General features: G+C 33.6%; 2 protein-coding genes across 2 annotated transcripts; one reads left to right on the top strand and one right to left on the bottom strand.

The window, feature by feature from the left end:
- Positions 1-438: 438 nt before the first annotated feature.
- Positions 439-1,188, bottom strand: LOC142537728 (uncharacterized). The gene has a single exon (XM_075643223.1). The coding sequence runs from the start codon at positions 1,186-1,188 to the stop codon at positions 439-441; it is 750 nt and encodes a 249-aa protein (XP_075499338.1).
- A 2,262-nt stretch (positions 1,189-3,450) lies between these two features.
- LOC142537727 (cysteine proteinase inhibitor 5-like) lies at positions 3,451-3,807 on the top strand. Its single transcript, XM_075643222.1, has one exon. It carries the CDS (start codon positions 3,451-3,453, stop codon positions 3,805-3,807), a length of 357 nt encoding a protein of 118 aa, XP_075499337.1.
- Positions 3,808-13,225: the final 9,418 nt, after the last annotated feature.

The following is a 13,225-nucleotide window of genomic DNA, read 5'->3' as shown; positions in this document are numbered from 1 at the left end:
GCTTGAATTGAATTTGGCAAGAGTTTTTTATGCTTTCTCAAGATCATCTTTGACTTTACATAGTTCAAGATCCTTCCTACTCAGCAAAACTTCTAGACGAGACAAGTTGCTCTTCAACTCAGTGTTTCTTTTGACATAATGAGTTTGCCTTATTTCTTTTAAGCCAGTCATCATAAAGTTCTTCATACATCCTTTGGACAATTTCCATAGTAAGCTCTTCTTGGTCAGATTCCTAAATTTTGTCAGCTTCTGAAATTTCCAGAGAGTTAGCATTGAGACACAGTGATTCTGACACAGTGTTGCGCCCTGGTGTTGCAGCACCAGTGGCAACACCAAAGGAATTGACCTGCAGTTTGTATGTTTGTTCCTGGATGGCAAATAAAGAGGAGCAATCATCTCCTTCCTTGGTTTCAAAATCATCATCAGGGTCCTCATCACTCAGTGTAGCTGCCATATATTTTTGTTTTTGCGAAGCCGATTTGCGCACTCATTTGCATAATGACCAAATCCAGAGCATTCTCTACATTGGAATGAATCAAGTTTCTTTGTTTCTGTTCGAGCTGATGAATCATTTCTCGATCTGAAATTCCCTTGAGTTGATGCAATTATTTTATTTCTTTCAAAAGGAACAAACTGTGGTTTTGATGTTGATACAATCTTCTTCTTATATCTCATTCTTTTTAGGTAGTCGCCAAATTTTTTTGTGATTAAGTAAATTGATTCTTCGCCAAGATCAGAGTCCTTTGCCTCTTGAATTAGGCTATTCACAGAATCATCAGTAGTTTGTAAGGCAACAGTCTTCCCAGTATTTATTTTCTGTAGGTCTAGATTCATCTCAAATGTTCTGAGAGAGCTAATTAGGTCTTCCAGATTAAGTGTAGAGGTGTCCTTGGATTCGTCAATAGCACAGATTTTGATATTAAAATGCTCAGGAAGGGATCTCAGGACCTTGCTAACCAGTCTTTCGTTTGACATAGGATCACCGAGACTAAAGGCCTCATTTGCAATTTCACGCAATCTCCGATCATATTCCACAATAGTCTCGTTTTCCTCCATCCTTAAGCTTTCAAATTTTGAGGTTAACATCCTGAGTTTGGTTCTGCGAACACTTTCAGATCCTTCGCAGTGCTTTTGAAGAATATCCCAAGCTTCTTTGGCAGAAATGCAGTTGGTGATGAGACTTAACATGTTGACATCAACAGAGGTGAATATAGCATTTAGCTCCTTTGAGTTGAATTTCGAGGTTTGAACTTCATCATTGGACCAGGAACTCTCTGGTTTGCTTCGACTATCTCCATCATCATCAACTATCCTTGGTGGAGACCAACCATCTAAGACTCGTTGCTATGCCCTTTCTTCGATATATTTTATGTATATCCTCATCTTGACTTTCCAGAGAGCATAGTTCGAACCATCTAAGACTGGTGGTCTAAAAACAGTGTTAGTCGCTAGTGGATCCATTAAGCTATCAGTGTATTTCCTGTAAAAAAGCAATAAACCAGAATCAATCACTTAGTGTATCAAGTGAAGGCTCTGATACAACTTGAAAGAATTATTGCGCATAAAGTAACAGGAAATAAATATTAAAAAAACTGGTATATCAAACTCTAATTTAAATTCAATACTTTATATCTTATAGATAAGTTTCCAACTTAATTAAATCATTCCTATTGATAGGATACAGTATATTTTGGAAAACAAATCTGTTAAATTTTGTCTAGAAGTGCAAACTAAAAAAAATATCTAAAATGAATTTGGAATACAATATTCCTTTCACTTACAATACATGGTCTAGTAGATTGAGAATTTTATATTTTTAGTTCAAATATATAATAATAAGACATCATTAAATCATTTTAGAAAAACTCATTAATTTATTAATTTATGTTAAGAAACGAACTGAAATCAATGATCGGCTCACAAAATGATTTGGATGCAAATTCAAATTTTTAAAAAAATTCTGATAATTCGTAACTTATCAAATACAAAAATCTCAAGGACCTAACTTTAAAATCACACACTCTTAACTCCAAAAAAAAATTCAGTTGATGTCAAATTTGATAAACTCTTATGTTTGTTTGACCCATGCACGGGTGGTGTCCTCATTGCCCCAATGTGTAAGGTGTGTCATCATTTGATTGCATACGCTACAAAATATCTATTTTAATCGTTTTAGAAAATAAAGTTGTAAATTTCATTTCATTGGAGATACAATTTTTCCATGAATATGACATTTAAAAAACAAACAAACAATTTATCAACCTCAAATTCAAATTTGAGACATGATCTTAAATTCAAGGTTCCGAGCTTTAATAAAACATGTTTTATGAAAATCAGAATGATTAAAATTTGATGATTGACGCACACAGATTGCGGATGAAATTAGGTTAACCAAATTGTGAACACCATTAACAACAATAGTACATCTCTTGTGAGATGATCTTAGAGATCTTTATCAGTTAGACGAGTCAACCACTCCTATGTTTGCAATAATAAGGAATATTTTTTGTATAAAAAGCAATATTTTTCATTTGTGACCTAAATAGGATCTCTATCTTGTAAACTTAACTTGTGAAATCATGTCACAAAAATTTTTAATGACATCAAACCCTTTAATGATATATTTAAACAACTATTTAGAATATCCAAATTAAATAATTTCTTTAAATATCTTTCTACCATGAGTACAATCCATTAAGTAACGAATTTCTAGAACAAAATTTAATATATTAGACAAGCGCAAACTTAGTTTAGTTAGCTGAATTGTGCGTTTAATTCTTATTATTAAAGCATCGCTTTAATATTGTTCAATGTTAAGAAAAATAAACCAAAGTGTATGTGTGTGTGCGTGTGAGACAAAACAAAGACCTGGTAAGAATACTATTGTTTATTTCCACTTATACAAAATATAATTTATTTATCTTTATTGAAATTAAGGACTAAAAATCATGTCCAAAATCAATCATTAACAACATTTGAGTTTAATACATTTTCATTTTTGTAAGCAAACACATTGGGATTAATAAATCATATTTCAAGTTAATAATTTAAATTAAACGTCGTTTTAGAAGAGACTCAGTATCTAACTCTTATTTGTGATCCCAAATTTATATGACCAAAATAAACCACAAATGAAAGACTTTTTTCCTCCAGGTAATATTGAAATATGCATGTAGTTAACATAATTTTTTATTTATTAAAAGAAAGTTTTGTCAAAATGAAAATGATACGTTGAAAATTTTAAATGTACGCTTTCAAAGTAATCTCAACTAGTTTTATCTTTCTTTAAAAAAAATGTAACAAGATTCGGCTAAAATAATGTTTGCTCAAACGTGTCAATATAACATCATCAAAACATGCTTTTTGATTGTGCATTGTCACTATAAAAACCGGCCAATAATCACTACAAATTTCACAAGAAAATAAAATTGATCTGATCAAGGGAAGAAAATGACACCCAAATTTTTCTCGTTGCTTGTTGTTACCTTCTCAATTCTTCTTGCTTCCTCTTCGATCAAAGCCTCCTTCGCCGGTTGGCAGGCGATCAGTAACTTGACCGACCCAAAGGTGGTTGAGATAGGGAAGTTTGCGGTGAAAGAGCACAACAAGCGGGTCAATGCTTTGTTAAGCTTTGAGTCGATAGTAAAAGGAGAAACTCAAATAGTTAATGGTATTAATTACAGGCTCATCATTTCCGCCACGGATGGCCTCGCCGCGAATGCCGAAAGCTATTACCGGGTGGTTGTTTGGGACAAGCTTTGGAAGAAAGAGAGGCGGCTCATATCATTTGAGAAATCGCTTGATTAATGTATATATATTGTGAAAGAGTATGTGTGATTTTATTAAAATCTCATGAATAAAGTTTTAGTTACTCGAGTGCTGAGGAGTTGTGCAATTTTGTATTGTTAAATATTCAAGATTAAAGTAAGAAAACTTTAAGAAAAATATTTGTTACAATACATGGTCTAGTAGATAGAGAATTTTATATTTTTAGTTCAAAAATAAAATAATAAGGCATCATTAAATCATTTTAGCAAAACTCATTAATTTATTAATTTATGTTAAGGAACGAACTGAAATCACTGATCGGCTCTCAAAATGATTTGGATGCGAATTCAATATTATGAAAACATATTTTTTAAAAATTTCTGTAATTCGTAACTTATCAAATACAAAAATCTCAAGGACCTAACTGTAAAATCACGCACGCTTAACTCCAAAAAAAATCAGTTGATGTCAAATTTGATAAACTCTTATGTTTGTTTGATCCATACACTGGTGGTGTCCTCATTGCCCCGATGTGTAAGGTGTGTCATCATTTGATTGCATACGCTACAAAATATCTATTTTAATCATTTTAGAAAATAAAGTTGTAAATGTCATTTAATTGGAGATACAATTTTTTCCATGAATATGACATACTTAAAAAACAAACAAACAATTTATCAATCTCAATAATTCAAAATTTGAGATGAGATCTTAAATTCAAGGTTCCGAGCTTTAAAAAAAACATGTTTTAAGAAAATCAGAAACATTAAAATGTGATGATTGACGCACACAGATTGCGGAGGAAATTAGGTTAACCAAATTTTGAACACCTTTAACAACAATAGTAGATCTCTTGTGTGATGATCTTGCATGTCTTTATCAGTTAGACGAGTCAACCACTCCTATGTTTGCAATAATAAGCAATGCTTTTTGCTTTAAAAGTAATATTTTTCATTTGTCACCTAAAAAGGATCTCTATCTTGTAAACTTAGCTTGTGAAATCATGTCACAATTTTTTAATAACATCAAACCCTTTAATGAAATATTTAAACAACTATTTAGAATATAAAAATTAAATAATTTCTTTAAATATCTTTCTACCATGAGTACAATCCATTAAGTAACAAATTTCTACAACAAAATTTAATATATTAGACAAGCGCAAAGAAAAACCCCTATGATACCACTTGTTAGAATCGGTTATGAGATAAATCGTTGAGCTACAATAACTTGGTTCTTGAAATATTGAACGCTGATGAATTAAATCGAGTTTGGCGTTCAAACGAAGCGGAAGACACTTGAAATAATCCTTCGTAGAAACCGATTAAATATTTTGTAGAGTATTTAAAATATATGCAAGTTAAATGAATAAAAAATATTTTGGTTGAAGAATTTTATCAAACACTTGGTATGCAATATTTTTTGTATTTGAAGAACACATAAAATACTTCAACGATGCATCTTTAAAACTATGAAAGTGATAAGTAAATTCAATAAAGAAATAGGCACGAATTTGTTTATAGATGTTCGGAGACTTCAAATACTCCTACGTCGTCCCTTCTTCCACCTTGGAAAGGCTAGAAAACTTTTATTTATACAACTCTTTGTACAAACTCTGTAAGGACCGTGTATCGTATTATCGTAAATCCTATGTTGATTATCGATAATTCATGATAGATGTTCGGAGATTTCATACTCCTACGTCGTCCCTTCTTCCACCTTGGAAAGGCTAGAAGACTTTTATTTATACAACTCTTTGTACAAACCCTGTAAGGATCGTGTATCGTATTATCGTAAATCCTATGTTGATTATCTATAATTCATGAAATTATCATATGATTACGTATATGAAGTATATCATGACAATGAAAGTGAGAAAATATGAAGTGAAAATGAAATATTGTATTAGAAATTGATTTGTGATTGACAAATATGCTGAACCGCAATAGAAAAGTGACATATATTACGGTTTTTGGCATAATTAACTGAGTATTAATTTAAATTACATGAGACCAATTTTATTGGAAAGATAATACAAGTACAAAAACTTTCATGTTTTGAGTTTTGTCCAAATCCATTTGGAAATAGGGTCAAAATCATCCCGAAGTGTATCGTGTGCGTTGCAGTTCCTACACTGACATATTTTGGGAGAATGAGCATAACTCTCGCATCCAATATCCAAATTGAGTGAGGTCCGTGGAAAATGTAAGCCAAGACATAGATCTACAACTTTTATGTTTGCCACATTTGCTAATTCGGAACCTAAAATAGCGTTTCGGACAGAACAAGACGTGCACCTACGCAGGCCCGTGGGTGCAGGCAGAACAAGTTTCGCATATACGCGAGTTCCGGTGCGCACATGTGCGCATTGCCCTGCTGGACACCATTTAAGATTGATAGGAATGGATTTTGGCATAATTATCTTCCTTCACAGCTGAAGCTTCGAGAGAGAATTGAAGAAATTCAAGTTCTATCGTACGAAATCACCTCGAAACGTTGTCCAAACTTAAAACAAATTATATATTCGGAATCCTTGCGTCGAGAGCTTCCTTTTGAGGTAAGATTCTTTTAGTTTCAGCAACTTTAATTATTAAAATGCTGGAATATCATGTATTTGAAGTCGAGATCCATATATTCGATAGAGTAATCGACAAGACTCTCTTATTTGAATTCGGAATTGAATTATGTTCTGATTTTGATTTGATATGAATTTTTAAAGTTTCAAAAGATATTTGAAACTTATATTGTTAATTTTGAATGATGTTATTGATTGAAATGAATATGTTAATGATGTAGATAGATTTTTTTCTGATATCTTCAAGCTACATCGACTGGAACGAAGAATTGAGGTATGTTGCGACCGATTAACATACGACAGATATCTGTATCATATGATATATGTTTGATTGATTTGATTGAAAATATATGTCTATATGCCTTATTTGTTGAGTTGATGTGGCATACATGACATACACGTTGAGCTATGATCCTTGGATACTTTGATATGATTGGATTTTATTCTGGGGTTTGTAAACACAATGCTATGTTTGGTATTATGTGGCCCTTAAAGCATAGTCATTAGTGGCCCCGCTGATTGATTGAAATTTAGGATTTGATAGCGCTTTGTCGACGTTATCATACAAGTATCCCTGATTGAGGCCGGTGTGCCAGCTCGAGCATTGATTTGATAGCGATTCGATTGATTCTGATATTTGCTCAGTGGATGGGCATTTGACATGATACCTCCACGACATACATGCATTGCATACCATATATCATTGTTTAGATACTTGTGGTATATATTGTGATTGTTTAAGACTAAGCTTTGCTCACCCCAGAGAGGGCTGTTGTTGTCTTTGTATGTGGACAATGACACGTACTCCAGGATATCAGGAGACCGGAGAGGGCGCTTCTGGAGGGAGTTAAAGTTTGAGCTGAGGTTTAGTGGTCTATCCCAGTATATATGTATATGTATCTATATACCGGGGCATGTCGCGAGGATATGATTGTTTGTCTGTATTTGGATTTGATTATGTGTGGGCATATTTTATGATGTGAGATGAAATACTATTTTTTAGTATTCAAATAAGATGTTTTGGGCTCATTATAAAGAAAATTTAAACTCGTTTTCTGCTGTAATTAATTAACCCTAATCAAATTGCATTGTAATAACTATTAGGAGTTAAGGGCCCCACAAACCCACTCCGGAAGGGCAGCACCCAACTAGAATTCCTAGCACTCAAGATTGCAGGCAGCACCCCACAATCAGCATATTGTTTAATTTCTCATATACAAAGACTACAAACACATTGTTTTATGGCTTTATGTGAAGACTTACTCCACTAATATTTGAAGTTCAACTCTCTTGTATATTAATGAGGGATTGTGTGTGAGAAATTTATCTTTTACAGTGTACATCTCAAATGTATCCTCAGACAAGGGCTTGTGCTCTCAACTAGCTGATTTATTCATGCTAACTGCTCATGCTTTGAATCCTCTTCAAAAGCTCTTGTTTGATCTTCAATATGTTGTATTTATAGGCTCCAACAATGATACATGTGAGAAACCAAAATTTTGGGAGTGCAATTTTGAAATATAGATATTTATAAGAATTTATTTTCGAGTTATAATAAATTCGAAAATATTAAATAATACATGGTATTGAAAATTTCAAGCCAATAAATACATGAAATTCAAAATTTAGTACAAATCATGTATTAATTTTGAAATAAGGCTGGATATCAATCAAATTTGGAAGGAAATATTGCATACAAGGTAATTTTTCTCTACAAGTAAGCATCTCAATATTTATGGAATGGGTATCTCAAATTTATGGAAGGAGCATCTCCAAATTAGGGAATGATATCAATCGAATTATGGTAAGATTTTTATCACCCCTTTATAAATAGAAGAAGCTCTCATTCAGAATTTACATTGAAATTTTCGAGTTTCCTTTCCAATTTTCGAAATTTCCTTTCAGAAATTCTGCATGAGTCATCAAATTTCTTTTGAAGTTTAGAATTTATTTTCTCTCACCGGAATAATTGGAATCCGATCCCCACTATTCAGAATATCGTTTCATATCTTTTGAATAACATATCCAAATTTCAGCCAAATCCAACGGTTAGTTTTTTGTTTATACCCTTCGTAAGAAAATTGCTCAGATTCTAGGGGGGAACAACGTACCTACGGTGTTTTGTCCATGAACAGGTTAAAACGACTTTCAAACCCAATCTCCACCATTCATAATTTAATTGACTTACTTATAAACGTAATATACAAGTTTGAGCCCGATCCAACGGTGCAATAAGGCGCAAGGAATTTTACAAGACGGTTGATTTTTTTGGTATATGTGATGTTACGTTTTCGAAGTGCCGATTGCATGATTCTTCTATGTTTCTCGAAGTCTTCACGTTTCTTCTAGGTCTAAGGTAAGTGGGCTTGTTTTAAATTCTTAATTTCGGTTATGTGTTTTTTTTTCGAAAAATTCGGTCGAGCACCGTCATTCTTTCTCTATGTTTTTCTTTGTGAAATTTTGGTACGTTTACGTATTGGCACCGTGAGGATTCACTGAAAATGGGAGGGAATCCCAACATATGGCCCTTCACGGTGGGATAGAACCATTTTATGGCCTTGCCACCTTAGAGGATTAAAAATGAGGGATTGATATAAGTAAATTATAGAATGTGGAAGAATCGCAGTGCTGTTATGATATGAATATGATGATATGTTATGAAAATCATGATGTGTTTATGTGTTATTTCCGAAAATTGTGTAAATATTTTTATGTTGTGCTCAAAGGCCCTCCTGCTTACTGAGTGATGACCATATCACTCACTCCCCTCACTCTATCCTCCCCAGATAAATCAGAAGAACATGTCGAGGAAGAAGAACAGGACTAGTTTTAGGGATGGTGAAATGAGAATTTTAATCAGTTCGTCAATTCGTCGTTTATTTATTGTAAACGCTTCTGCATGTTTCTATTTTATCGAGTTGTAAAGACATTGAACTTTTGGAAAATTTATGATAATAAACTGGTTTTGGTTTATACTGTACTACGAGGCTGATTTTTTTTCGATCGTGTGGTTGTTAAACAACGCCGGTGTCATAACCCCGGTCCCGGGGCGTGACATTTATGTGGTATCAGAGCCGCCAGGTTCATAATCCAGTTGGGAAGAAAATTTTGATAGATTATCGAAAAAGGCTGATGCAGTCCCCTTCGGAACGACCAACGAGTAATATTACATCTTTGTTGTGAGGCGTGGTCCGAAAACGAGAAATTCCTTTATTTAGACCTCTAAAATCGCGTTTTTGCCATTCGAGGAAAGTTTTGTAGAACTCATAACTTTTCGTAGGAAACTCAGAATTTAATTTCGTCGACTGTTTTGGAATTATCTCGACGTATTCTTTCTATCCATGGGTCAATATCCAAAATTTCCATTTTTGGAATTTTTTTCGAAAAATCTCGTTCAACGCGTTTCTTGAATTACTTGTCGAATTTTATGGAATTGTATTATGAGGACAATTAGAATTTGTCTACATTGTTGGGAATATACATATAAGAGATATATTTACATAAGCTTTCGACTTAATATGAAAATTTGACTCGAGAATGATAAGTTATTTACGAAAACTAATATGAGAAAAGTTGATATAAAAATTATATAATAAATTTTGGGTATTTCAATGTAGAAGTTGATTTTGTGTCGATAGTTAACTGTGTGAGCAATAAGTTTGGGTTATTAAGAATGTCAAACGTTAACTTCAAATATATAGGATCTTGGAATATCTTGTATAAAATTTAAGCAAAAAATAATATCTTAAGGTTGAGAAATTTATATTATTTTGGGATAACTAGTATGCTATGACCTTATGTAAATAAAATAAGTAATGAAATATTGGTGAAAATCAAGAAAAGTATAGTACCATAAGTTTTGATTTTTTTGTGGTACTAAGAATTATTCAAAGAGAATGATATTCAATGAAATCCTTTGTGTTAGAGCGTGATAGGCTTATTGTCTTGATGAAAATAAGATTTAGTAAAAGAATAATTATTTGAGATAACGACTATGTTATAATTTTTTGGATTTAAGTCAATAAACTATATATCGATATTGAGTTAAGTTTCAATATTCTATATGGGTTTTAATTTTTGAGATAGTAATCGGGATAATTTCAAGATAAGATAAAATTAGTATCAATTCGCATATGTTTAGTGCCGACTTGATTCAACTCACTTCGGTAGATTTTGACGCCATTCTAGGGATGAATTGGTTATCTAGAGCCGTGCAATAGTAGATTGCTAAAGTAAGAATGTCAAACTTTGAACCTCGAACCAAGAAGAAATCAGGTACCATTGCAACAGCAAGGAACAAAAAAATATATATGTTTCCTAGACTTGGAAAGTCATAATATCGGGAGAAAAAGTTTACCTAGCAATGGTGAACAAAGTGCAGGAAGGAGTTGAGCTGAAGTTGGAAGATATTCCAGTGATACGAAAATTTTCGGACGTTTTTCCAAAAAGGCTTCTTGGAATGTTCTCGGACTAAGAAGTAGAGTTCGAGATAAATTTGGTATCGGTGATGCACTAATCTCCAATACACTGTACCGAATGGCTCCATATGAACTCAAGGAGCTAAAATAACAACTTCAAGAGTTGTTAGACAAAAAGCAGATTAGACAAAGTGCATCCATCTGGGGAGTTGCAATCCTATTTGTAAAAAAAAGATGAAAGTATTAGATTGTGTATAGAAAACAGAAAACTCTATAAGATCACAATCAAGAATAAGTATTTTCTTCCAATAATAGACGGTCTTTTCGATCAACGTAAAAGAGCTACAGTCTTCTCCAAACTTGACCAGAGAACATGCTATCATCAGCTAAAGGTCAGACCAGAAGACACCCCAATGTCAACACTCAAAATAAGGTCATGTAAGATCGAAATCAGGAGTATCGGTGGACCCAAAGAAAGTAGAGGCAAATCTATACTAGTCGAGACAAAAGAACGCGATCGAAATTATATGATTCTTTGGTTTACCAGGATATTAGCATAAATTCTTCGAGGGCTTCTCTTCAGTAGTCGATAGTATAACTGACGAGACTCAGACAAAAGAACTACGAATTCAACTGAAGAGAAAGATGTGAAAAGAGCTTTCAAACATTAAAGGAGAAGCTAGCATCTACACCAATGTTGGTATTATCTACTGAGGACAAGGATTTTACCATCTACAGTGAAGCATCAAAGGAAGATATCAAATGCGTACTCATGCGAGACAGGCGAGTCAACTGAAGCCGCATGACCAAACCTATGCTACTCACGATCTCGAGTTGGCAACAGTGGTTGTAGGGCCCAATTTCAGTACCCGTAAAACCCATACATTTATTTAATCGTTAAATCATTTATTTAAATTTAAAATGATTTTAGTGATGCATTATTTATTCAAATTGCATTATTCTAAATTATTTATGTTATGTGATACACGTTAAAATGTTTTTCGAGTTTCATGTTTCAGGCGACTATTCGATGCGGGATCGAGGAGGAAGAGACCGACGACGATGTTGGCAATTATAAAAGATGGTATTTTATTTTTAGTTAAGGATGGGGCATTTTAAATAATTTATTTAGTTTAGCATTTTAAAAAGCCTAAATTATGCATGTAGTATTTTATGATCTTTAAACTTTTAAAAGTTTTAACACTTGTGCAAGTTATTTTAAATTTAGAGATTTCATTATAATTATGGGAGAGTTAGTATTTTTAATTAATTGCTAATTACTAATTAAGCAATTTATTTCCCTAATTATATTACTAAACACACGCACACACCTATTTTCACACACACACACATATGTCTTTCAAACTTTTATTATTTTGAGAGGAGAGAAAAACCTAGGGTTCCTTGTTAGAGAGCAGCCGCCCATCCCCTCCAGCATTCTAGCAAATTTTCGTGAGTTTTATTTCAAGAAAATCGCGCCATGTTCGTTCCGGATCGTCTCTCGCATCTTTCACGCGTCGGTATCGTCGTTTCGGTATTTTTAATTATCAAAAGGCACGTATATTCTTTTCTTTCTGCGTCGATCTTGTCATAGTATGTGTTGCATTGTTTTTATGCGTAAAATCCATGTATGATGTGCAAGGGTTGGGCAGAAACATGTTGGATCGATTTTGAAACATTTTTAGATCTAAAATTTCGAAATTTACTGTTCTTTTGAAAACTGCGATTTTTCGGTCGTGATTCTGAGAAAACTTTCAACACAAAAATTGTAGAACTTTTTGATACCTTCGATTTTATATATAATTCGAAGTATTTGGATGAAAATTGAGTGAGTTATGATCATTTTAGTGAGACTGCCCAAAATGCGTTTTCTGAAAAATTATGTTATTGATGTGTTCTTGAAGTTTTATTGTTGCAGGCTTCGTGTGGGATCGACGGATGATCGTTGCTGCGTATAGGTATGTTAGTATGATGTTGTGTTGGTAATTGGTGTACCAGTTAGTGTCGATAGGCACTTGAATTCATTAGAAGTCGTAAGAAGCGATTTGATATCAAGTTCCGTGTTTTCGAGTTGCATCGAGTCGTAGGTTGAAAGTCGTTGAATCGGGGTGTTTGTACGGGTTGTATCAAAGTAGTAGCATCCTAGGATAGGTCTCGAAGTGTCGGGTCATAGTTCGTACAATCATGTTTAGAATGTTGAGCATCACATGTATTGAATTTTCGTTGGTTTGTTTTCATCGAGGGTACACGGACCCGGGCACGGGGTCCGTGCCTTTGTTCCTTCCGAAGTGTCATTTTGCCGAGTCTACACGGACCTAGGCATGGGGTCCGTGCCTTCCCTTTCCTTCACATGCATTTTATAGTACCTACACGGTCCCGGACCCGGGCACGGGTTCCGTGTACCTCCTGTTTGGGAATATTTTAGAGTTCCCTTGGAGATTGTTTTAGGGTTCTATACCATGGC

This window comes from Primulina tabacum, chromosome 2 (genome assembly GCF_025594145.1).
Source record: "Primulina tabacum isolate GXHZ01 chromosome 2, ASM2559414v2, whole genome shotgun sequence".
NCBI lineage: Eukaryota > Viridiplantae > Streptophyta > Magnoliopsida > Lamiales > Gesneriaceae > Primulina > Primulina tabacum.
The sequence above is the reverse complement of the archived record's forward strand: the minus strand, read 5'-3'. Positions and strand labels throughout refer to the sequence as shown.

Excerpts from the sequence above, each read along its gene's own strand:
- LOC142537728 (XM_075643223.1), bottom strand. The coding sequence starts at position 1,188 with ATGTTAAGTCTCATCACCAACTGCATTTCTGCCAAAGAAGCTTGGGAT.
- LOC142537727 (XM_075643222.1), top strand. The coding sequence starts at position 3,451 with ATGACACCCAAATTTTTCTCGTTGCTTGTTGTTACCTTCTCAATTCTT.